General features: G+C 41.8%; 1 protein-coding gene across 1 annotated transcript in view; it reads right to left on the bottom strand.

Moving 5' to 3' along the window:
* The window catches only part of SPAG16 (sperm associated antigen 16), a 273745-nt gene that overhangs the window by 94741 nt on the left and 151665 nt on the right, over positions 1-27339 (bottom strand). The window contains 1 exon segment of the mRNA XM_066322434.1: positions 2866-3009. Within this exon segment, the coding sequence (XP_066178531.1) occupies positions 2866-3009 (144 nt within the window).

Here is a 27339-nt window from a genome sequence, read left to right as displayed (position 1 = left end):
AGACCAGAGTAAAAACACTGGTTTTTTTGAAGTTTGACCAGGTGTCACCTGAGTTTCAAAGAAGGAAGCACTGTTGTCCTCCCTCCTCCCAGCTGCTGCATGCTGCAGATGACAAGACCTGTTTGAAGTTTCACTTTTATTTTAAAAGCTGAAGGCAATACTTCACTCTCAGATCTGCAGGGAGCTGCTCTGCTCCTTGCATGCACAAAGCCAGGCTGCTGCCCTTCATCCCCCGTCCTGGGAGCCACTACAGGGAGAACACACGGGGCACTCAGACCCTTTGTGCTGACCCAGGAGTGACACAGCAGCAGCCTTGGAGCCCAGCACAGTCTCCTCTCACCCTGCTTTGATCACAGCTGAAAGAGAGGTGGCTTTCAGAAAAAAAATCATCGTGGAATGAAGCACATTGGTCAGTGGGGGCGTGGGGAGGAAGACTCCTCCATCAATAACTGCCCCTAAGGCTCTGTGATGATGCTTTAGGACACTGTGGAAAGCTCCTAAGGACAATCCTCATTTCTGTAGTGCCTGGACCAGAGCCTAAAACACGCCTTTACCTTGTCATTGCTCCTTCCTAGAACCATGTTCTCTCATGGCTCTTGCAGACACTGAGGATCTATAAACCCAACAGCACTTTAGTGTCACATTTCTAGATCTTCCCAGGCACCAGTGATACTGGCAGCTTTGCCCCTATTTACGTGGTGGTGGCATAGAAACAACCAAGAGAAAGACTCAAGTAACACTCCGTGAGCACATAAAACCCCAGGGATTTTAAACCCTTTGCATGTGCAGAAACATCAGTTCAATGCACATCACAGCTCTCCTCAAATCACGAGTGCCTGGTGTCGGGCTGTGGGTTATTGCTGGGTGCTGTACCAGAGGATCTGACAGCGGACTGGTGTGTGGCTGCACACAGAACAACTCACAGAACACCAGAGGTGGAGGTGGTTCTAAACCTGATTTTACAGAGACTGAAGAAACACAGAGGAGAACTGATCTCACAGAGGACAAACAGGAAAGACTACAGAACTATGGAAGCTCTACCCAGGTCACCATTTCATAGCCCAGTAGCACAAAAATATTTATCTTTTCCACTTCAAAACTTTAAAATGGGAGCAAAACTAGAAGTTATCTACATATAACGCCAGAAAAAGAAAAGAAAAAAATCTGTTAAAACTCTCAGTTTTTATTAGTTGGTCTTGCTTCCAAGAAAAATGGATATATAAAAGTCTCCTACCTAAAAAAAAAAAAAAAATTAAAGAAAATTTAAAATATGGTTAAATGTATTCTGCTACATTATATATTTTATGCAGTAACAGAAAAAAATATTTTAACAGCAGTGCTTTTGAATCACTCCAGAGCATTCAGCAGGAGTCAATTTATACTGCAAGAGAATAATGATGTACCTCAACTCATTTTAATTTCAATAATTGAATGAGAAATAGGAAAGCCTATTGAAAGGACTGTATTCTGGTCAAAGACTAATGAGAAAATAGTTTGGAGTCTCTGAGTCAGCGGGTGTCATGGTAACAATGCATTATCGAAATCTGATTAGTATGCCCAGCAGCTTTATAAATGATAACATCCTCTTCTAATTGTATTTCCTTTTCTTCCCCTGTGCTAAGCTTTACATTCACAACAGGTAAGAGGAAGAGGCAGCATTCTGTTTATCTGCAAGTTTAAACTGTGTCCAGCACTCACAAACTCTGAAATCTGTCAAGCAGCAATAGACACGTTTTCCAACCACCTGGAAACAAGAAGCTGAGCCTTCCATTTCAATCCTCCTGTATTATATGCAATAATTTAAGTTAAATATTATCCGCGCCTTTTAAATGGCATTATTTCTAAGGATATACACATGAAAAAGAGAACACGGTGAAAACAAAACATCTTAAGAAAAAGCCTGTTTTTCTTAGGAGAAAGTGATGCAAGAGAAGAGTAAATGCATGTTTAATTCATCCCAGAAAGCGTGACTCCTGGTTCTTGAGGTTTTGAAAAGAAGGAGGGGATTTTCTTGTGTATAGAGGACTGTGTGAGCCTTTGGTAGCTCATTACAAACTCAGAAATCAGGAGGAACCATGAAATTAAATAGGATGCATTTCCTCCTCACGAAGAAGAGAGCTAATATTGCTTCATAAAATAAACACAATGAAAATACAAGGTTGAAGGCTTAATAATGCTCCTTTTATAACCGAGCCTCAGGTGAATAGCCTGGCAGACCTTTATTATATTAACAGTAAAGAACTCTATTTAAACTGCTGCCTCACAAATCTGATGCAAAGCAATTTCAACATATAGAAGCTCAGCCTAATCAAATGGATTTTGGTTTTGAGAGTAAAACGATGTCCTATTTTTCAACAGAAAGACCAAAAAATCTAACGCATGTTTGCCCTATTTCCACGACCCTTGTAACTTCAATATTTAATTTTTATTTTCAGTGTTCACTTTCATTTATGAATTCAGCTTTGAATCCATACAATGAAAGAGCAGGAAAGCTCATATTCTTATTCTCTAGGTAAACCCAAATACTCTTAGTCATATGACAAATAATGTGTAATACAAGAAGTCAACTTTTCAGTATTATTAATAACGGGACTGTGTTTGCCATAGTGCACGAACAGGGAGAAAATGAATACAGCAAGACCTGAAAAGCTTATTACTCCTTGTTATGTGCACTGCCACGGGGACAGAGTTTAAGATGTACAAAATACTAAAAGCAATCAGTCTTAAGTCAACAGCGCGAAAGGCAGAGGAACGTTTTATCCGCGCGTTAGGGAATTCAGCAGAGAGCGTGGGGGCCCTCTGAGAACAGTGAACACAGGAGCTCCGGGAGGGAGCAGGGCCAGTTCAGGGGCTGTGGGCACTGACCTGGGCCTGAAGCAGCAGCCTGAGAGCCAATCCGTGTGACCTTCCCCTGTCAGCAGGATGTTGCCATCAGGGAAGCCCCAGGTCTTCCAGAGGCGGTCATCGCCGCCCGTGAGCACGATGTTTTTTCGGGGGTGTAAAGCCAAGCTGCGGGAGAAAAGAGAGGCAGGTTATGTTTCTGTACCAGTTTATTTTATGTGAAATACCCAAGATCCATTTAACTCGGGGCGATAGCCCCAGGAGTCTGATTCTGGATGGACTGAGCAAACAGTGATGCTTCCTAAGCTCATGAGAATTCAAAATACATGCTGTGGAGATGAGCTTCTGCTGCTGCTGAAGAAAAAAGGACAGGACCGATTTCTGTGAAACCAGAATTGTTTTCACACTCTCCTGAAGTTCCACTTAACACTCAAAAAGCGCTTTGAAATACTTTGCCAGGTTATGTTCTAACAAACATGCAAGAGGGTAACAAGCTGCACCAACATGATTAGCTTTGCCACTTATGCAAAGTAATTACCCAAAATAATTCCAAAAAGCACTGATGTCAGCCAGTCCTCACTTGTGCCCGCAGGTGTAAAGTCTCCTATCACTGTGAAATAACTCAAATGATAATTACAGTCCAGGAGCTACAGTCGTTGCCAGCACTTTAGAGTCCATTCACTGGGACTAGGTCAGAAAATTCATTTCAATTCTGCACTCAAAATGTGTTCCATGTTTTCATTTTTAATACACAGCATGCTGTGATGTAATGGAAATCATACACTTAGCACGCCCCTAGACTGAAAACTCAGTTTATTTTTGATTTAGCAACTGCAGTGCAGCTTAAAATGGATCCAGGGAAGAAAATCAATCTGTTGGAAAGATAACAAGTAGTGTATTTCATATGGATTTGGTTATTTGATTTAAATCATTGTAATGCCTTACTATTTGTTGAACATCAAAAAGTTCTAGTAGTTGACTTCAGTCCCAGGAGTGGCTTATTTAGACAGATTAAATCTGGAGTTCAGAATCAAACTGCAATAACGGGGAGAGGAATCACTACCTGTGTGAGCACCTATTTCAGCTGTGCATCAGGGCCAACAGCTTGGAGAGAAAAACGCTTATTAAAGCAGAATGAGAGGAGAGAGAGACAATGCTAAGCACCCAAATGGGGAAAAAAGAGAGGGCTTAGAAGGCATGATGTCATAAAAGTCTCTCTTTTTTTATTAGTACCTTTCTCCTGCTTTCAAATTATTTAATAAAATTCCTAAACCAGAACCACAGCATCTACTATACTGGGAAAAATAATTCCCTCTATCAAAACCATGCTAAAAATATATTTATGTCAACTAGAATTTCATCAGAAAACATCTATTCTTGCAGTTTAATGCCCAGCCTAGGAAGATTCCTACAGACTCATCAGTTGACTCCATCTGCCTGAGCGAGGAGCCTGGGATTTACTCATTCTCTAGTTTCTTAGAAAAAACCATTTTCTATCTTTTCCTAAAGAGGATAAATTTCCTCTGCATTTATAGGAAAAAAGAGAAGGAGGGAATGCTGCTATTTAAATTCTCCAGAGATGCACAGAGAGCAGTTGTCTAACTCAGATTGGCCACAGCAGACACCTAGAAGAGCATGGGGGGAATAGAGATAAAAGGAGAGAATTAAAGGCTGAGGGAAGAAACCAGTGGCCTGCAAATTACAGGATGAGCTGTCCCACAATCCCTCTACTACAGAGACCTCTGAAGCACCAACAACCTCACTGCTGCTACCTGCAAGTGCACACAGCTGACATTTTTCTCTAAACCACCTTCAGACACTTCAGGTCCCCTCCAGTTTTTCCCTCCAGGTATTTCTGCTCCTAGTGGGGGCTGTTGTGAAGCTTTTCCATCAGCTCTCTTACATTATTCCTAAAGATCTGCCTTCTCAGTTCCCAGTGTGCATTAGACAGCCTTCCATCACCCTCAGTTCACCTTTCATGCAGAAAGAATTTTCTGTCTTCTTCTACATCCTGACTCCCCTCCTGAACAATCCTTAGGCCCTGGCCAGGCTGCAGCTCATCCATCCTTCCTCAGCTCCCAGGAACCTTCTGCCTACCCTCAACCCTCCCAACACACTTCCAATCCAACTTCTGAAACGCTCAAATTTCTGCAGTGACAAGACATTCCTATGGAACTTTGGGGAAATCCATAAAGTGAATTTCAGATGGAAGAAACATCTTGCTGTCCATATGAAGGCTGCACATTTGTTTTTCACAGTCTTTCCTTTAAATTGCAGAGCTCTTGTAAAATGCTGCTGCCGTCCAATGTTTTTTCTTCCTCCGTGCCATTTTTACAGGCACACAGTGAACACCATTTAATTAACAGCAAATTTGTGACACAACTGCTGTTGAGCTGCTTCTGAGAAAGGGAAGCCCATTCATCCAAAAGGCATTCTATATGCAGCATTAATTAGGCACCCTTGTCTTCATTTCTGGCAATCCAGCATTGTATAGATTTTTGCTTCATCTCTGTTCACAGGGTCTAATTATTTCCAGCACAGAAGACTTTGGGTGGATTGGAATGGAAATCAATAATGGAACATGTGTGATAGGAACATTAGTTTTCTCCTCCTCCTCCTTTGGGATAAAGCGGGATCAGTGGAGATTCAGCCAAGAAAAAAAAATAAATAAATACAAACCCAACAAAAAACCCTCTCAGAGCTTTGCTGCTGTTGAGTATATAAATACCCTTGTTTACACAACTCACTCTGGCATTATGAGACATTCTCATCTCTTCAGCACTTGCCATGGTAGATATATAGTACTCCCAGTAATTTGCTTTCAAAGCAATCATCGATTATTTTAATTTATTTTGACTGAGCCATAAATAAAAAATACAGTATCTTCAGATGCAAAATTCTTTCAGTCTCAGGATGTTCCACGCTTGACCACTTCACACACAAAATCACCCTTCAGGTCAAAAAGTGCTGCACCCAGAGCTGCCTGGGGGACATCAGCTGAGTGTTTAATACAGCCCCTAACTTGAGGGAGGGCAGATCTCAGATCCACGTGGAGGAAAACTCCCTGGAATCAGAGTTTCTGAAACACTGGAACCAATGTGCCATCATCAGCCTGCTCTCCCAGCTCTCAGCACACCCTCAGGTATTACCCAGGTGGATGGGTCCCATCGGGGCTAGGAGAGGTCATTCCAAAACTGACACTGCTTGTGAAAAACCAAACCTAAATTGTCTCAAAATTAAGCACTCAGAGAATGAAAAATGCAAAATTAATGACCAGGCTTGTACTCCTAAGTGACTTATCCAGCCTCACGCAGTTTCTCTGTGGCAGAAACAAGGACAAAATCCAGTTTTCTATGGTTTCGCATACAGGATTTATGCGGAAAAATATGTTCTCAAAATAGACAGCATTCAGCTGCCAAATTCTAATACAGCATTGTACTGAATACTGCTTGTGATACATAATTTTTAGAACTTCATGATTTGATCAAATTTATTTGCATTCCCAGGTACTGGCAAAGAGGTTTCTTGTTAATGCCAGTAGCTGCTTTCAGATCAGAAAGCTCTTCTGCTGCATTTCTTGCTCCAAAATATGAGAGCAGCAGAGTTCCTGCAAGATTAAAAAAAAAACAAAAAACAAACCACAAACAAAAAACCACCAAATGCATTTTTCCTAGTGACAGAAAGATTTCAACCCACATTTTCTTACACAAAAAGTCCGCCTTGCTCACCCTCCCTTAGCACAGGAAATTTTAGGCTGAGCAGTTACATTTGGGTGAAGTTACAGTTGGCTGAAAACCTTGGTTTTATAGTGGAAACTCTTAGGAAATTGCTGATATTTCTTTGTCTGGGCGGGTTTTGGAGGCAAGGATGTGACACACACTGAATTTTAGAGGATGGATACTGGTTACAGCCTCAGAAAAGAACCAATATATATATAAGAGGGCATCAACAGCCCTACTGAAATCAGTGATATTGTTCACATACTTAGTTATATTGCTGGACTGCGCCCTAAAAACCTAAAGAGTTTGTAAAAGCCAAAATTTCATTCCAGGCCTGATTTTGCTGGACACGAGCCCGTTGTGCTGAGACAAAGGACAAATTAGCAGAGCATTAGGAGCAGCTCCTGTGGCAATGAATATGTGAAGTGCACAACCTAACCAGGTTTTCCCAGCTCTGAGCTGCCACCAAGGCGCTCCCACTCACCTCTGAGCTGTCACTCAGCCCCTGTCCCCCAGCCTGGCCCAGGAATGACTGCTGGGTGTGTGTGGGATGGCCACTGCTCCTCAGCCCCGTGCTCCTGGAGATGCCTTCAGTTCCAGCTTTCATGTTTTTCTCATTCTGTGCTGCCCAGGGGTGCAGTTCTGAGCCTTATATTAAGTGTCAGTCAGCTCCTCACAGAGCAGGGAGACAAAACAAATCCTTTTCCTGCTGAAGACCAAGGACAACTTTCCATCCCAAAAGCACAAACAACCGTGGGCTGAACAAGGAACACAAGAAGGATGGGACTTCACAACCCAAAGCTGTCACTGGACAATTAAACCCAATATGCAAACAGACCAAAACTTATAAAAACGTGAGACCTCATGACCAGTTAGCCATTTTGTGACCATTCTTTGTCCACCTTGGGTGTAGCCTCTTGTCCCGCCCAAGGCATACCCTAAAGGCCTTTCAGTAAATGTCTCCTTTATTCTCCAGCTCTGTCCAGTCTCTGTTTCAGGCCAGCCTTCCCAAGGCACCAGTGGGCTCTCTCAGCAAACAGGGTCACCCACACATTGATCACAGTACATGAGCGGGGCCCACACAGCACAAAGCAGCTCAAGGGAAGGTCCATTTTCACCCCACATGGACTGAGGGCTGGCAGGGCAGGGTGGAAATCCTCTCCCTTCCAGAAACACAGAGATCACCCTTCTGCTGCAGCACATCCCTTGTTTCCCTCCTCACCTACATGGTGCTGGATGGGGATGAGGAAAACCAAGGTGAGCCCCACAGAGAGGCCTTGGGGCAAGGAGGCCAAAGAAAGGGGACAAACTGCCAGGTAAATGCTCCCAGCTAAGATTAACCTGCCTAGAAATTAAAACTAAACACATCGCAACAGCCTCATCGATCGTTTCGCCTGTTGCAACTTATCCTAATGTGGCTTCTTAGAACATCATCTCTCTAATACAGTCATTTCTACCATCTTTTTTTATCTTGGCCTGAGTTACCTGATCACACCTGACAGCATTCTTCAGTAATAATTATAACCCTGACATTCAATCCAGGGTTTTATTATGCAACTGTAGCATAACTGAATAGCTTGCATTCCTGTCCGAGGTCTCAAAATTTATCTTTTCTTGACAAAAGGGAAGAGGGGAAAAACGCTTTCAATAAAGAAAATAAAGCTAAAACAACAACAAAAAAACTACCATAAAAGAAACCCCAACAACAACAAAAAACTAAAACCAACCAAACAAAAAAAACCAACACAAAACCAAAAAAAAAAAAACACCCAACCAAACCTAAACCATAAAAGAATGTAAAAAGGGGGAAATCCTCAGAGCACAAAGCTCCTATCTTTTGTTTCATTTATGGAAATGCCCATCTGGAAGTCAGTGATAGGTCTCCATCACAGCAACTCTTTAAAATGCTTTAAAAATACCCCTATCCTGTCTGGTGAAATTCCTGGCTGCTTCCCAAGCTCCTATGACTCAGGATTTGGGAGGGAGAAAGCTTGCTAGAATCTCAACATACCTGAAGTTTACCTTCTAGATTGCCCAGCAGACCTTGGTACACCCTGGAAAATAATGAGAAAACAGCCTTCCAGAGCCTTGAACTTGTATCTCCAGAGGCCAAGCAACTTCCTAATTCACAGCTGAGTTTATGCACTTGTTCTAGTTCCCAGGCACACAGAATCTTCACTCTCAGCTATAGAGCAGCAGCAAACATATTTACTCCTGTGAAGTGGAATAAATTCACACCCTTCCTAACTTGGCAAACCCAGTTCTCCTCTCAAAAAGAAAAAAAAATAAATCAGCAAGTGAACTATCCCTACAGTATAAAGTGCCTCCAAAAATAATTGAATTAAAGACATCATTCTAAGTATCTGATACAGACACAGTTCTGATAAATTCAGAACATCCATTTTGTGGTGTTCTCTGATCACTTTCTGTTTATCCACTCCATGTGCAATTATCAAAATGCATCAATTTGCATTAACTGAGTGTTGTAACCTACCCAGGTTTTACTGCATTAGATCTGACTGTGCACACGCTGTGCCAGTATAAAATTATCTTCTTCTTAACAACAAAGTTTGGCCCGGCAACAAATCTGAGAAAAAGTGAAAACTATGCTGTAGATCCACATGTGTTTTCAGAGGTCTCATCCTTTAAAGACACAGGCACATTCCTGAATTATGCAGCACCAGGAGCACTGCCAATTTCACAGCATATTAACTTAAAAACATCCATAATCCTGTTTAAGATTGGGTCCTTAATCACATCAGGGCAAGAGGATTTTTCTAGAACCTATGTAATAACATGCAAAGTGTTTATGTCATTATAATCTCATGTACTGTAAACCTCTGCACCTGAACATTAAGCTTTTTATCTAGAATGTCTGTAAATAACAACAGGCATGAATCTAAATTACTTTTTAGAGAATCTTTAATTATTCATTCCTTTGATTGTGCTTACAAGATTGTTGATTATTACTGCTGGCCACAGGAAAAAAAGAATCACTTAGTCTACAGCATCAGCTGTTACATATTACAGAAACAGCTCCCTTCTAACCTGCCTTAAACCAGAGCAGCAGGCAAGGAACAAGCCACTTGCCTCCACACAGAGAACCACCGCTTATTTTCAGTGTAAAATTCAGGGGCAGGGTTTGGCTTGATTTTTAAAGTCATTTAAATTGTCATAAAGTTTAGATGCTGTCAAAGCTGTGAGCAGCACACGACACAGATCGAATAGATGGGGTATTTTTGGTAAGAGGGTTCTATTAAAGAAACCAACAAACTCAGGAGTTGCTCGCTGTGACTGCAGCTCACAAGCTCTTATTTAATATGTATTTGAATCAATTTTTCAAGCTTAGTCAACTTATTAGGTAAGCAGCATACTTTAGGGAGAAATAATTAAGCCAAAAGCAAAAAGAATGAGAGTAGCAACAAACAAGTAGATGCAATTAAAAAGTTAAAACATTGACATCCTTTCCTAATAGCTTTCCTCTGGAGTGAAAGCTGCACTTCCGTGCCTGAAATGATTTATGCTGTGATTCACCCATCACTCACCTTGGACTATCCCTCTATGAAAAATGCTACATCACTTCTTTTAGGGAAAGGCAGCCCCCTAAGGAACATAAAACCACAGCCTCCAAAACAGCACTGTAAGGAGATTAGCTCCGATCTGCAGCCTCTGGAAGCCAGCTCCAGAAGGGATCACAGCTCTCAGGACAACTCTCCAGAGCAGCAGGGCAGAGACACAGAAAACCAGGGTCAGACCATGGGCAAAGCTTGGCAAAGGAAGTGCCCCGTGTCACTAGATGGACACAAAAAAGATGGACACAAAAAACAACACTCACCTGTCAGGGTGAGAAGCGAGAAAAAGAAGAAACTCTATTTTGAAATTCTGATTTATATAGTCTTTGGAGTTTGATTAGAGATTGGGGGATGAGGTTAACACCTCTCTGACCACACTGGTCAACCCAGAAGTCCATCAATTTGTCCTCCCCCAGAAGCAATGTATCATTTACCAAACGTCAGTCTTTGTTTATTTTACAAGCGAGAAAAGCTCCAGTAAAAATGTGAAAACATCAGAAGGCTGAAAAATCAGGGCGACATCCCTGTGGGTTTTCACCCTGAACCACTTCATGGGCAGAGAAGCAAAGGCAATGTTGGCAAACTTGGATAAACTTTCCCTTACACAATAGACCCCTGCTGCCTCCTTTTTTGTCCTGTGCATTGGGTCCTTGTTGGGTAGAGAGATAATGGCTGGGCTTTCTCTGGAATGAAAGAGACTTCTTTTCTATGAGCTTGACCACCTTGAAAATATGCAGATTGCTTTCACAGAAGCTTCTGCCTGTGGCCTGGTTTGAATTAGTTTCCATCATTACTGTTAGCAATTCCCAGTTTTCTGTTGCATGGCAGCTTTTTCACAGATGATTAAGAGCAGAGTTGTGGTATAAAAGAGTTTGGAAGAAAAAGTACTTGAAACTTGCCAGTTGGTAAATTCTGCTGAATTATCAAGGTTGATAAAGGAAAATATTTAAAAACATAATTTGCAATTAGAGCATCAAACTAACTCAGATTTCTAAATAAGAATTAAAGCATTACCTTCTCACGGTCAGTTTCCTGCCAGTGTTTCCTTTCTCACTTTTGGAGGCAGAGGAGGGTTTAATGCTCTGCGCTTTATTTCACTATCGTAATGCTGAAAAATGCTTCCATCAACAGAATTAATGGAAACTCTTGTGGGGGAAGAAAGTTACATAAATAAATAGTTTCTTCACAGGACTAAGAGGCAAAGCCAGCAGCTATGAATCACATTCTTCCTCTGGTCATCTCCATAACCAGGTGTGTGTGTGTGCAAGAAAGAAATGGATTCTAGGTTCAGAAATTCTCTCGGCCATGATCCCAAGCAGCAGCAGCCCCACAAGGCTGTGCTGAGTCTGCCCCATGGGGTGGGCAGCTTTTCTTACTAAAAGCAGCCATTCCACTTTTCCAGGGCATTTCAGGAGAACATTTTTTCAAGCTATTTATTCTACTTGGATCTCCTGCACGGAGTTACAGACACACGTGCTGACAGACATTGCTCTGTCCACCTTTGGCTGAGGAAGGGACACTCAGCACAGATTTTAGAGCTTCTCCTTGAAAAGTAGTTCTACAACAACTCTTAGGTGGCTTTTTCTGCGGTTTGGGCTTCAAAAAGAGTTTTGTAGAACACAACCCACTATGAGTGCAAATGGCAAAAATGTCCCTTAATTCTTCACTCAGGAATATGGAGAAAATTTGCCTCTCCCTTTTGCCTTAAAATCTTTATGTAACAGATGGTTGTTACCAACGTTGTCTTAACTTAGGCAAACTCAGTTCTCTGAGCGATGCAGTCTACCAGAGGCTTTTTAGAAATCAAGACCAAGCATGGATATGGCATGTCGACTCAGACTTCACCAGCCCTAATTTGGAGTAATTACCCAACATTAAAGACACAGCATCCCTCTTCACACATTCCAGAATTAAATTTCCTTCCTTTACAACCTGTTTTTCCTCTCAACAAGTATCGTCTCTCTTGAATTTGTGTATCTAAATTCTTCTTCCTAAATAGATCACGTGGCACTTCACTTAATTCGAGTTCATCTTGCTGATTTCAGACCATCTCTGCAATTTGCCAAGTTTATTTTGAATTCTGATCTGATAGGGAAAAGCATTTTCAGATCTTCACAGCTTGGTGTCATCTGCATACTTTATAAGCCACTCTGTATTCCATCCTTCTCCCTGCTAATGAAAACACTGAACAGAACTGATTTCCTAAGCAAATTCCCAAACTGAAATGCAGCCTGTGGAGTTCAACCAAGAGGTTCCTGGCCCAAGCCACTACACTGGTTTGCACTAAACTCACCCTTTAGAGAGGAACACAATACATTTTAAAACCCTAAATACAGGAAAAGCCACCACTTCCTCTACTAAATTGTTGTGATAGATAATTACCCTGGTTTAATTTTGTAGAATTTTACTTTAAAATCAGGCCAGCTGCATATTAAACTCTAGTTACTACATCAGAGAAAATATCCCTAGAAAACATTGACTTAGAAATTATAGCCTGGCTCTTCCATATTGCACCATGTCATTCCTTAGACCTCCTAGGGACTGATCTTCACAGGCAGTAAGAGGTTAAGGATTTCTGAATATCTGGTGAGACTTGAACAAAGCAACTCTGTTTTAGGAGAATCAAGTCATATTCTTGTTTGCAGTTCCAGGCTCTGCTGTGGAATTATGTACAATTACTCACAGAAAATTATTATCCCCTTGGGCAAAGCCAAGCCCTTGGAGACCATGGAATTTCTAGAATGTTTGCTACACAAGATTTGGCATATTTGGCAAATTCTCTTCCCCTCTTTCCTCTCCATTTGCTGTTCATAGGCATTACAGGGAAGAAAGTAGAAAACAAAGTTCATCAAAACTGGAAAACAACCTTAGAGAGGCCCAGATCTACATAACTTTATGAAAACTAGAAATAGGTCTCAGAATTTCCTTTAGCTTCCAGCATGCACAGAGAAAAAGAAGTTGGAATAGAAGAAATAAGAGACTCATGTTGGGGAATACTCCCAGAAGCAAAAAAAAAAAAAGAGTTGAAGACATATTCCAAGTGATGCTACTTAGGGATTTACATTTTGACAAAGCCCTAAAAATATCCCTTGTAATGAACAATGACCACACATAGAACAATCTTCATGGTTGACTCTCCCAGCTGCTGCATATTCCTTTACCACTTCCTGGAGAAAAAAGGGAAATAAAATAAAATAAAATAAAAATATATATACATATATATATATAAACATAACAGCCCCTGGAAATGCTTAAGTAAAGTAGTTCTAGCCTCTATAAAGATGCATTAAAGAATACTGACAGCAGGGTCTGGAAGAATAAAAACACATATAAAAACGACTGCTGGTACTCATGGGTTTCTCTGACACCTACGGGAGCCTTAGAGCCAAGTTGCAGGAGTTATCTGAAACGAGTTACCTGAAGAGTGTCTTCATTCTGTTTAAAATGTAATGTTTTTCATGACTTACTCATATCTACAAAACAAACCCCTGAAGACTCAAAGTCATGCAAGCCACAAATTTTCAATTCAAAGCACATTTGGAATAAAACACCTTTTCCTGAGTCATATCCAAATGAAAATGATGGGATTCCAGATTTCAAATTTTCACCTTTGTTAGCATTTTCACCATCTGCTACCACTGGCACCACCTCCTGCCATTTACAGCCCCCAGATTCATGTTCCAAAGTGGTTCTAAATCTTAGGATGGTCCAAACAACTTCAAGGTTCTGCTGTGCCATGGATTTAGCCTGTGAAGCTGCTGGCTGCTGTCAGCCAAGAATCAGAGAGCATGCAGAGCTGGGACCCACCAGGATCATGGAGGGAAGCCCTGGCCCTGCCCAGGACACCCCAACAATCCCACCCTGTGCCTGACAGTGCCGTCCTGATGCTCCTGGAGCTGTGGTCATTCCCTGGGGAACCTGTCCAGTGCCTGACCACCCACCCCTTCCCAACATCCAGCCTGATTCCCCCTAGCAGAGCTTCATAAACCTCCCAGAACACACTACCATGCTGTACCAAGACTTTCCCACCCTCCTCATGACCCTTTTGTTCAGTGGGGTTGTCTGTGCTGAACATCTGAACTCCTGCAAGGACGATGTTCATGAAAACCACGAAACCATGCACGCAGCTGAGAAGCTACAGGAACATTAACCTCAAGGGCTGCCATTTATCCTGCTTCCAAATGAGTCCTCACTCACTTCACACTGAGCTATAGCAAGGGATAAAGATCAGTCTCAACAAATGCATACTTTTAGAGCAAAATACAGTCCTGCTTCCAGAGCAGGAACAAGAGGGACAAAATTGCTGTGAGACTTCAAGTCAACACTCCTGTGGAAAGAAATGTAGAGCCCATTTATAAACAGATATATATGGTTTCCTCATATCCTGTGTGAGACTCAACAAAGCTGAAAACCCCTCAGTTTCATTTCCCACAACCACTTTGTGTCCTACTGCGTGTGCATCACATGCCTGTTTATGAAAGAGAAGAAGCCCATATTCCTAAATTTTGGCCTGCAGACAAATACTAGTCCACAGAAAGGGAAGGATCTGACCAAATACTACCAAAACCAGAGATTAACATGTCTAAAGTAAATTTTTACACGTTTAAACATTAGTGCTTCATTTAAGATGCCAGTGAACTATGAATGAGGAGAAGGGTGCCTGATTATTTTTGATATGAGAGACACCAGAGTCACAGGAAATGTTATCATGCCATCTATCCTGTAAAAAGCTAATGATGCCTTAGAGAAAGTGGTGGATGGACTGAGGCACTGCAGCTTGCACCAATCAGTCAGCAAAGCCTCACGGGGAGACCTGCAGGATTTGGTTCTGATGAAGCACAAATCAAAGCAGAGTTTTCCTTTTGATGGCAAGAACATCTGCATTGCTGCACGTGTCTACCAAGGTAGTGGCTATTTAGTGACCAGGATCTGCCATGCTGGGGATGGAAGGTTGCCAACAGCTGCTGTAGAGATGAAATCTCTGGATGAAATGTTGGGATGCTCAGTGATTTGATGCCTTAAGTTTCAGCGTTCATATTTTTCAGATTCTGTACTGCATTAGTATTTAACTCTGAACTGCATATAAAGTGTTAGCAAGTTCTCCTCACAGTTTAGTTTAGTCAGACAAAACAATCCTTTTCCAGCCCCAGAACCAAGGACATCATTGCAGCTTCAGGCCCAAAAACTGCAAACAACAGCAAATTGAGGAGAGCAAACTGGGAGGATGGGACTTCACAACCTGAAGCTGTAATGGGACAAATAACCCCAATATGTAAATGCACCAAAACTTATAAAGATGTGAAAACTCAGGACCAAGGTGTCCATCTCAGGTGGAGCCACAGCCCAGCTCTTAAACTGTCCAAGGTGTATCCTATGAAGGCCTTTTAATACATCCCTACTTTATTCCTTTTACACTGTCTAGCCTCTATTCTAGCCTCTCAAAGCATCAGTTTACCTGCAGAGGTGATGGCAAACCTGTGAATTTTCCAGCAGGACCTCTGTGTGTGACACCTGCATAGTATCACCAGAAAGACCATACAAGTTGTTTGTTGGGGTTATTTTTTCTTTTAAATACAAGCTCAAGTTCCTCTAAACTCAAAATATCGGAATATTTTGGACCACTAAAAATAACCTCTTTGTACTAACTAAAACTCAGCAACCTGAAAGCCAATCCTTACTTAACCAGCTTTACCAAAATAGCTGATCAAGTGTAGCTGCACGTGGCTCTCTCACACATTCTGATTTTAACACCTGTATAACACCATTTACATTTGACCAATATCCACTGCAGACCAAACCCCTCCATCCTGCCTAATGGAGCTCTCTACTGTTGTGAATTTAAGTCAAGAGTGCAACAGAACTCCACAGTCTATTTGTCATAGGAAAAACAATCATCAATATGGTAATTGCAGAAGTGCAAAACGCACTTTAAAGACCAATGCTGGTAATTTTTTTTATTCCATGGAGTAGGGGAACTAATGAGGCACAACTTAGATTAGTTTAGGGTAATCCTAAAAGCAGTAAATAATGCTTACTATGTAAGTACTTTAAAGCAGATTGCTTAAAGTGAAAAACAGACAAAATTCCACTGTAATGTTACAGATGCAGAAACAGAGGAATTTAAATCGCCATTAAATGAACTATTTTTATTGCCATCAAATTTGGCAGAATACCTCACATCACATTAATTCCAATTTTAATACATTCCACTTTGTAATAAAAAAAATAATCTATGGTTTTGGATTTTTTTTTTAAATTACAAATAATAATGTCCACTGGACAGAAACATAGAGTTTTATGGGAGCCACTCTGTAAAGCTGCAGTCATCTAAAAGGGGCCTGGTCTGTTCCCCTACCACGTGGAGTTAAAAAGGCAGCAACCTCAGCATGAACAGCTTAAGCTCTGTATCCTAGCTTGGCAAGAGTAAAGACAAGAAGTCCCCAGGAAGCTGATGTAGAGTCTGGGGCAGTCCATGGTTCTCCAGGAATCAGGAGTCTCCAGGAAAACAGGGTTCTGCTCAGCTCCCAAAGCCCAGGGACAGGCAGCTGAGCTCTCCCTGGAATTCAGAGTGCCATAAAGGACACATTGAACTCCCTTCTTCCACAGGCCACACCAAAAGTATACAAAGGATCATCCAGAGCAACTCCAGGGTTCAGTTTTGCAAAATTTTATGGCTTGGAAGAAGAAGCAATTCCCGTAGTGCTGTCACACAGCCACACCTTTAACATGCAGCACCTGCCCTGGAACTGGCTCCTCTCCAGGTCTGCTCCAACACACTCATTTTTATCCACCAGAACCATTTACTAATGATCTTTGAGGTCCCCTCCAACCTTTCTGTGATTCTCTGATTCCAAAGTGGGCAGCAAGAGTCACGTTTTCAGGGCTGTTTGGGATTTCTCCATAGCCCAACATACTATTTTCTTTTGCATGTAGCATGGATAGAATCCTGCACTGTTCACGCTTGAATCCTCCCAGCCAGGTGTTCAAGTTAAGGTAATCAATGGAAATCCTTTCCTCATTTAATGAGGCTTGTACAGAGAATTGCTTAGAAGAAAAAGAAATACCATTAAAGTTCATGGGAATTTGGACTGACTTAGTATTTCAGCATCTAGCACTGTGCAAACAGTTGCTTAATGTGCTTGATTCTCCCTCTGTAAATGCCACTGATCAGCTATGTGTGTCTTCCAGCAGGGAAAAAGGAAACAATACCCCGTGTGCTATTCCATGAAATAGCTGCACTTCCAGTAATAAAATAGGGATTTATAGAAACATCTACTTTAAACTGTTTTTAAAGCTTCTAAAATATATCTGGTCTGGTTTATTTTACCCCTCCAAACCTGTACAAATAAATGCACTCTGGTCGTTAAGGCTTTACAAGTAAGAAAATGCAGAAGACAGTTGTACCAAAATATGCCAGTCTGTTAAACCACACCTAAAATCTCTCTTAAAAATCATAAATAAAGCAGATATTACATTTGTACACGTGTATAAAACAGCAGAGCTTTATAATGCCCTATTTAATACTTAATCCTGCACATATAACAAGCAGAATAGAGGTATTTGGGCTCTTCCTACAAATGCCAGTGTTCCAAATAAGAGCAAATATGGAAGAACATGGATAATTGAGGGGGATTTAGAAATGGTGTGTCACTATGCTGCTTTAAAATACGATCCTGAAATGTGCTTTAAGTTCTGACTTGTAAAGAAGTCAAACCTTAAATTACATGCATAACTTCCTACACACAATTAGCCCCACAAAGCAGAGCTGGACATGGAACTACACCGATTTATTTTGGTGTCAGCAGCATTAATTACATCCTGCAGCTTAACTACTGCCTTGTGTCCTCATGCCACGGATATCAGATCAACCCCACCACTCAAGAGCCCCCGTTCCCAGCTCCCTCCTATCCACTCACAACATATTCCAGGTGTTGTCAGAGTTGTACACAGTGAAGGAAAAAAAAAAGAGGGACATTTTATGAACCTGGAAAATCATTCATCTTGCCCTTGTTATTGTGTGTGTTCATATATTAGCAGAGCTTGCTGTTGCAGCTGGCCTTCATATTTCTATATAATAAAGTAGAATATTGAGAACAAGTATCTGCGTAATTAGCACATCAATCATGTTGCTCTTTAATATAAACCAAGCATTAATTCACTTCTCCACAGACCCTCTCACCGTAACTAACACAAATTATTAATTAGCGAACCGCAAGCAACAACAAAAAAGAAAAAAAAAATAAAAATCAGGAAACCACTGGAGGTACAGAAACTGCAGCAGTTCCAGCTCAGAGAGCACCCACAGGAGTGCCTCACCAGCCCAGGTGTGGTGGAGAATTTGCCTAGCATTTCTCAGAGACACACCACTTAAAAATTTACATCTCTTTGTTCATATCCACACCAACTGCACTCAAACTGTAAAGATGTATGGTTCATAATGCTTACAGCCAGAGACAGCAAGAGAAGACCATCCTTCCAGTTTTCCCCCCACGATGTAGTGCCCTTGTTTAGAGGCCAGAAGAAGCTCAAGAGATTATTACAGAACTGGAAACTGGATGCCATGCTGAGACATATCCCTCTGAATAATACAGGTCAGATATATCTTCCCTAAGGGACACTAAAATTTCAAATGTCATTTTCTTACTTTTGTTTCCAAAAAGAACCATCTTCCTCTTTCTGTATCCATTACAGCAAATCAAAATTTGAATTTCAAGGAAATTGAGGAGCCAGCTCATGAGAAATCATGCAACTTTTCCCCCTGGATCAGAGTATGATCAACTCACCAAACCTCCCTGCCACATGGTGGTGACACAGCTCATCCTACAGGATTCAATCAGGTTTACTGACCCATTCCCCTCTATATTTTTGAAACAGCTTTCTATTCCATTCAACTTTTAATACTAAATAAAATGCTTTCTAAAGTTTTCCCAAGGTTTTTAGCTCTTAAAAAATTTTATGCCTACATTTGACTCAAAGGACACAGTGAACATGCCTTTCTTTTCTTTTTATACCTGCTACCATCCCCTGGAATGGAAACATACTTTTCATCTTCTCAAAATATACTGTAAACCAGACCAAATACCTAGAGTTATGCAGTCAGCTATACAGAAAAACAATGGAAAAACTCTGTTTTCTAAGAAAAGCAATGGCATAAGCGCTTCTTTGAGGGAAAGAAGGTGAAATAATTTCTATTGATTTAGCCAAATATTATTTATACTAGGAAGATAAGTGGTAAAACTCTTCCCTTTGAAGCATTTATCTGCAGTGGTCACTACAGCTCGGTGGCTCTGAGTCCACAGGCACAGGATCCTTCCTTCCCCTCCCATGTGCCATGGCAGAGCCCTGGAACATGCAGCTCAATTTGGGACTCCAGACCTTTTCCAAGTGCAGGCACCTGGTTTGGTTCACTCCACAGGGGAAAGTCAGGATCAGTTTTGCCATTTTGCTCCACCCCTCGCTGTTTAATGAAGCAGTTACTTCTCTGCCGGAGAGATGTTGAAGCCACCCTGGGGTTCAAGGAAAGCGATTCCAGCTTGCCTGAGCTTCCTGCTCCTTGTGTCATTTCCCAAAACCAAACCAAACAAGCGAGTGCAGCTGAGCACACTGAGCACTCCCAGGGGCACTGGAGACATGAGCCATCCCTGCTGGCTCTCTGGGCTTAACTCAGACTTCCACAGCCTCACACGAGGCCAGGGAGACACGGGGAGGAGCAGGAACACTGGTGCAGAACAGTGCTACAAGGCTGGATGGCTTCAGGGACCCTTACCCACCACTGTACAGGAAAACATAGTATTGATTGGCACTGATCAGGCATTTACCCTGGATCAAACATCGCTGCCAGCCAGGAGCAGCTGCAGCACCGTTCCCATGCCAGTGCAGCCCAAGGAAGCTGGCTGAGGGCAAGGGGACAACGGGGCACCAGCAGTGGCATTGGTGTGGGCACAGCAGAGAGAAACCGTGTTTCTATGGAGAGAGAAAAAGGAGCCAGGAAGGGAAAGGAGGAGGTGGAGGACAGCAAGTTTTCATTGTTACGAGACTCCAAGGCTGTGAGCCTGGGGGCTGCAGTTCACAGGCACCACAAATACTCACTGGGAGCAAAGGATGAGCTGTAAGGACCTGGCAGGGCTTGTCCCAAGGTTCCCCCCGTCTTTGCACGTGTTGAGGCTGCCATGAGGTGCCTTCACCAAAAGCTAATCAGTAAGTGCAAGGTAATGTACCAAGGAGGTCCTACCGCTGGGAAAAGGAGCACAAGTAAAGCAGCAGCAGGAGATTCCCTTTCAAAGGGCCAAATTCCAGCCAAGCACCAACCCCACAGATGCATGAGCAATCACCAGATGGCAGGATTTGCCTACTAAACTCAGAACTGGTCCCACACCTCCCAAAAGCAGCGAGGCAGTGGATAACACCCAGCTTGCTCAGCTACCTACCACAGTTAACAGGCAGAGACAGAAGAGAGGCCAGAAAAGACTTGCAGCCTGTGCTACCACTGCTGGTAACACACCTCTAGCTCAGTAACTTTTGCCTATTGATCTTCATTTTTCTCCTCCCTGAGGACTTCTAGATCATGCTTCCACCGAAAGAGTGAAACAGAAATACATAACGTATATAACACAAATCAATTTCCAAAATGTTTTTTAAAACCTTCTCAAATATGCAAAGAAATCAGTAGTGAAATACTATATATTTCTACCTCAGATTGGAAGTCAGGGATTCTAAAAAGCCTCCTAATGCAGTTTTGCAAGCCAGGTATTTTCTGCTGTTTCCTTCAAATATCAAATGATAAATGATCAAGTGATGGAGGGGTTGGTTGGTTGGTTTACAATTCCTTTTGAAGTGAAAAAGCTCAGCATAAAGAAGCCTATGCATAACAAATGCTGCTGTTTCCCTCTGCCATTTTAGTGTGTGGATCACACATCTTTCCCATTTTCCCATGTCCTAATGGCTAAGTCTGGAAGAAACATTGGAGAGCAAGAGCTGTCTGCACCATAGCCCAAAGGGTGAGAATAGGAGTGGTAAAATACTCTTTCTGCAATGACTCTGTGATGCAGAAGTGGCAGCTACAACACACACATCGGGGTAGAGAAGACAAAGCACATTTCAAATCCAGAACGAAATCCGTGTGCAATCAATGCAGAAAGAACACACTGACAGATGCCCAAACAGAGAGTCTCTGGAAGATAAGGAATGTGAAAAGGGCATTTTTTCAAATAAACAAAACCGTGACAACTTTTTTTTTTTTACACTACAAGAAAGAATGGAGGAGAGGGTAGGCCTAACAGAAAAACATTGGAAAGATGGAATCACGTTTCACAGCAATTGACACGGGTGATAAACGAGCCCAGGAGGGAAAGACCTCAGAATGAGAGATGCAACAGGGCTCTGTCTGCTGTATTCTGACACTGCTTTAACAGCTCATAACTCCGATTAAATGATCTGGTATGTATATGCATACATACACACGCAAGGAATAATCTATTTTCCAGCAAGCCTTGCCTGAATTCAGGCAGAACACAGCACCACTGCTCAGTTCAGCCCATCAACACCAGCCTCAGCAACCCCAGAGAGCTGCCCTCCTCTTGTCTCAGCTCTGTGCTTGTTCTGACATGTCCTTCAGGGGAAAGAAGTAAAAAAACGTTAGCTGTGCACACAGTGAAGATTGTCAGAATCTCATCATTCTAAACACATGAATACTCTTAAAAGTGACATGTTTCTGTCAGAGAAAAAGAGACAGAAGTGTGAAGTTTTGGATTCTACAAGGAAGTTGTTTGTTTTAGCAGGCTGCATACACACATATGGGTCACTTCCAGCCCCTAAAAGGCCTCTTGGGATTTTTTTCCTCATCATTTATTGATGCCTGATCACTGACATACTTAAGCCAGGGCTTAATGAAGGTAGCACAGAGATCCTGGCACACAAACTCACTCACTCCTACTTAGAGCAAACAGTTTAACTGCACATGAAAGCTGGGAGAGTACTCCATCCAGGCTGGAGATGAGGAAGAGGATGAAGAAGGTTTGGAACCACACAGCACAGTGTCAGCAGAATTCAGCAGGGGCAGAAACCTGCTGTGTGAAAAAGAAATCTGCTTCCCTGGGAAGGGCTGACTAGAGAACATCCTCATATCTCACACCAGTTAGACCCAGTTTCTTCTGGCCAGTGCTTGGCCATTTCCAGGGCCAGACTTCCTGCAACTGGCTAGGGCAGAAGAGAACAGACACTCTCAACAGCACTTCCAATTTCTTGGTAATCTGTAAACTTTTAAAAAAATACAATTGCAAGTTGGACAGGAGACGTTTAACACAGAGATTTGTGTTCTCAGACTATTCTCCAGTGCCTACAGCTATACAGTGCCTACAGTGTCCTAAATATTCAATAAATATATTAAAAAACCTCAAATACTTAATTTCCAGAAAACTTAATTCTCAGCTTAACACAGTAAATTTTCATTAATTTCTTCCCCTAGGTTAATAGGAAACAAATTACATATCAGAAAAATGTTAATGGAATTTCCCTACAGTTTCTCTCTTATGTACTTATACCTGCAAATGTTTAAATACTATAAAAAATAGAAGTAGGGCGAGACAATAGTCAATTTATTCTATTGTAAGCACAGTACTGCATAGGATGGATTGAAAACGTGAGAGGAGGGGAAAAAAAAAAATCCCAATCTGAAAGGTCTGGCTGCAACAGTTTGTTCTGTCCTTAAAAGAATCCCGAGAGTAATGAAAGCATTAGATGGTGTCCTGCAGTGCTAGGGAACAAATGGGTGGGGATGCAAGGTTCAGTGGAGAGGAACAACTGGTATCAGGTAGAGAAATCAGGTCAGGAAGACGAGAGAAATGAAGTTTGGGGTGATTCATCTCTAGCAGGGTAGGCAGAGAACGTCAGTGACAGCAAATCAAGCAGCCCAGCTGACATTCACTGCCATGGAGGGGTAACAATAAAGGATTTCACACTGCATCCACACAGGATCTGCTGCTGATCTCCTAAACATTAGGATAAACACTACTGAGTCAAGGCACCACCCTTCCAAATCAGCTCTGTGTGTTTTGAGCAGCCTGTGAGGCAGTTTTAAATGTTTCTCTTTTGACATATCCACCAACAAAGACCATTTCTAATAGACAGTTTAAATGAAATAGTAACACGAATATTTCCAAATGAACATTGTGTTCCTCTCTGACGCTGCTCCCAAAAGATAAAAGCTCCCTATTTCCACTGGAGATCCCCACAGGACTGTCAGCAGCAGAGCTGCCTCAGCCCCCTGCCCCAATTCACCTCCCAAGTGCAAAGCTGCAGATCAAATTCACACCGTGTCGGGCTTCCAGAGGGATTCTTCCCTGAGTGCATCAATGGCAGAGGATCCAGCAGCACTTCACACGGCCAGGATGTGGGGTCTCCTGCTAAAGGGGCAGGTCCCAAGGGAACATAGGGAATTCTGTTGTAAATGGCACCTCCTTTCCCTGCTATTCCAAGAGGCAGAATTTCCTGTAAGGGTCCCTAAGGGGCAGCACAGCTCCACGAAAGTTCAACCCATATTTTACAGGGATCACACGCCTTTCATTCGGAGCCTTTAACTGCCAGGGAATTAATTCCTAGAAAGCTGCTGCTGTGGTTCCCATGGATGAAGTAAGTTTTGAGAACCTCCAGGTGTTTCTGTGCTCAGAGAGGGAGGAGTTTGTAAATTCAGAGTCAGCCTAGGCTTTTACCGTAACTGACAACCAGTTTTTCCATCTGAGCCTCTATAGGTCAGGGCAGACCTTCTGTATCTGTACAGCCAGAAGTGAGAGATATGGTCAATAAAACAGGATGAAAAATTCCAAGGGTTCTCCCGAGTTCCAGGGGTGGGATCAGCAGCATCAAGTCCAGTTGGCATCGAGTTAGAAGGGCACCCCCAGGCTTAGTGCTGAGGCTGTTTACCATCTTTTAGGAAAGACAATCATATGATTAATATCTTTTCTGGGAAAACAGTGCTAAGACTAAACTAGAACATTTCTGTCAGTTTTCTGCTAACTAAAATGAGAATTCTGAGAATCCAATTCTTACTTCATTGCAAACCAGAAGCCACTTGACTGGTTTTACAAGTATTCTGATGGCAGTACTCATAAAAGGAAAGCTCCATCAATTCAAGAACTGTTACCTTCCAGAAACACAAAGCTTCTAATAATTCTCTAAGGGTGTACAGCATGATGATGACTGCAGTGTTTTCTGAATGACCAAACCACAGTCTCCCTTAGGAAACACTTGAGACCATTTCCTCAACCTCACTTAGAGCAACATAAAGGACAGGACGTGGTTATCACAGCTCTTCACTTTTCCTGCCACCCCATACCCCCTCACGTTGGTGTACTGTTAATGACGTGGGCAAAGGAACTGCAGCCATGCTCTGGATAAAAATGACAAAAAAACAAACTAGACTCAGAAGGCAGAACTCTCCCTGGAGCTTTATTTTCAGTTCTGGTATTCTGGTTTCCCCTACAAGCACCCACATTTCAACAGTCAATGTAATGCAGGCAGAACACATTACATACTTGAAAGAGGTGGGCCTGGAACCTGTTTCCATTTCAAACAAAAAAAGGCACAAGTAAATTGATTGTCACGCAAAATCATTTTTACTGTGGTAGAAAACAAAACTACTTAAATTTGTGTTTCCATTTTGTATGGACTGTAAAGAGAATTCATGGAAGAGAAAGGTATTTTAAGAGAAAATTAATTAGCATAGTTTACAAAAGCCAATTAAACTATCGAAAAAACACTCAGCATGCCACATTTTAAAGAAACTGTATTGATTGAGAGAAAACTACTGGCTTAATTATGGTTAAATTCCCTTCCCTTTATACTGGGGTATTTTCTGTCATCCATAATACCAACACATAAATGACATGAGGTTATTTTCTGGTCTAAAATAGTGTAACGCAAGTAGAACACTACACTTCTGTATGGCAGAAAAGAAAAACATGTTCCAGAAATTTCACACCTATAAACGTTACACTTCTAACACCAATTTGTTCAAATAAAATCATGAATTTCAAATGCTACAGTCTGTTTCATTAATATTAAAGCTCAGCTAAATTCATCAGACTTTCTGAGATATCTCAATATGGTAAATAAAAATTATATTCCATCATCATGGAAATAACTTGCAAGATATATTTATCCAGGACAAATTGCAGGAGAAGAAGGGATGGAGTACAGAAAGATTCATGCCATGGGCAGGGATGCCACTCAGTGATGAGGATTAGGAAGACTTTGTGCTGCTTTCAACCACCACCCATGCAGTGGTGTGGCTAAATCTAAATAAAAATCTTTGGACATTATTTTGTGAGTCTTCTCAAATGACTATAGATAAACACAGGGTGTGAAATTGTGCCCCAGCTCCCAGTGACTACACTGCAATCAGAATTTCCCTCCAACTGCATCTGGTTAGGGACTGGGTAGTTCTGATTTTTTAAAAACTTCGAATTAAAACCTAATCCTTTAAGAACCTGAACCATACAGGTGATGATTTTGTTCTTACAAATATTTATTAGCACAAATCTTCCTGCTCACACAGATAATCCCCTCAGGTTCAAAACCAGAAACAAATACGCTGTACTAAGGGAAAAGCCTGCAAAAAGGAGGAACAGAAGATGGTCACAAATACTGACAGAGGCAATAGGAACAGAGCAGAGCTTGGAGAAAACAAAAAGGCAGAACACTGAAGCGCTGGAGGAAGAGATGAAGGCCTGGAATCCCTGAGGAATAGGTGACATAGGCCCGAGATTGGCCCAGAACAGCACCTCTGACACCAGTCATCTCCTGAGACAAAAAACTGTGAGGGTGGGAATGAGATGAAGGGAAACCAGGAAGGTGGTGGTTTAAATCTGGGCAAGTCTGAGTATTGCAGACCTTAAACATTGAAAACCATCAGCAACCCATTGTCAATAAAGAGGAAAGAGGAGAGTAAAAGGAACAGAAAATGTAGATATACAAGATACCAAGGCTAGAAATAAAAGTGGAAGAGTAATGTAAGATTACCTTAAAAAAAAAGGTGAAAATCAAGCTTATATTTAATACAATGAAAAAAACTGATAATTTTCTGATAAGTACAGGTTCTTTATCTGAGCTAAAACAATTCCCACCAGAATGCTAGTACCACAAGGAACAATTGTAAACTGGGATGAGCAAATCCATACACTGTCATTCCCATCTCTAACTTCTCTGTTTTCCAGCATAGTTATTAAACCCCTGAAACACTCCTTAGGTTTGGGCCATATATATAACAAACCACAAAACAGACATGAATCCTGTTCTGAGATCCTGCATTTCCACCAGGGAGGTATCAAGCAGACATAACATGGAAGAAAAGGGATATTTTAAGCTAATTATGTCCTATGGATGATATTTCAGGAAGAAAAATACATAATAAATAAATATAAAAGGATGGGCTCAGTAAGACTCGGAATATTTGGTTACCAAGAGAAATGCAAGGGTATGTGTTACAGTTTCACGCACTTCAAGGAAAACTTGAAAATTACCAAAAGGCAACAAAATGCTGCAGTACAGGCTATCTATATTTAAATCCTTGTCTAATATAGATTGAAGACAACAAGAAAATTACAATTTTCCAGTCAATGTTTAAGCGTTTCAGTCAATCAGGTTAAAATTAGAGCCTTGTTTTTCTCCCCTGTGACTCCCAAGGATCTTGTTAGATGCCATTACCAGCTAGTTAATGGCAGCAGCTTATGTGGACGACAGAATTAATTCTTGGTAGAATGAAAAATGGCAGGAGTTTCATTATAAAATGTACAGGCAGTGTCCCACCCGAGTACGAGCCCTCTGGATGATCAGGATGTTCGGATCCTGACTCACCTCTGGGTGGCTGCATCCATTCTACATCCTTGTCCTGCCAGCAGCACAACACACCTGGGACAAATCAGTGCCTGGGGGTGCACAAGGTGAGCAGCCACTGAACCCACCACTCTGCAATGAAACAGGTTGGTCACTGTGCTTCGTGTTCAGCCACATCCAACTGAGTCCTGCCCTGATCCACACCATTCCTGGGATTCCCTGCCAACCATCTCACACTCACTGCCATATGAACAGGTATAAACCATCTTTAGATTTTTTTTTGAGGAGTATGCCAGAAATTTCAAAATTTCTCTTCAAACCTGTCTTCCACAAGTGCCAAGGCAAAGAGAGATGCAGCTACGTTACAGCTGTTGTGGAGG

Source organism: Sylvia atricapilla, chromosome 7, assembly GCF_009819655.1.
Source record: "Sylvia atricapilla isolate bSylAtr1 chromosome 7, bSylAtr1.pri, whole genome shotgun sequence".
Classification (NCBI taxonomy): Eukaryota; Metazoa; Chordata; class Aves; order Passeriformes; family Sylviidae; genus Sylvia; species Sylvia atricapilla.
The sequence above is the reverse complement of the archived record's forward strand: the minus strand, read 5'-3'. Positions and strand labels throughout refer to the sequence as shown.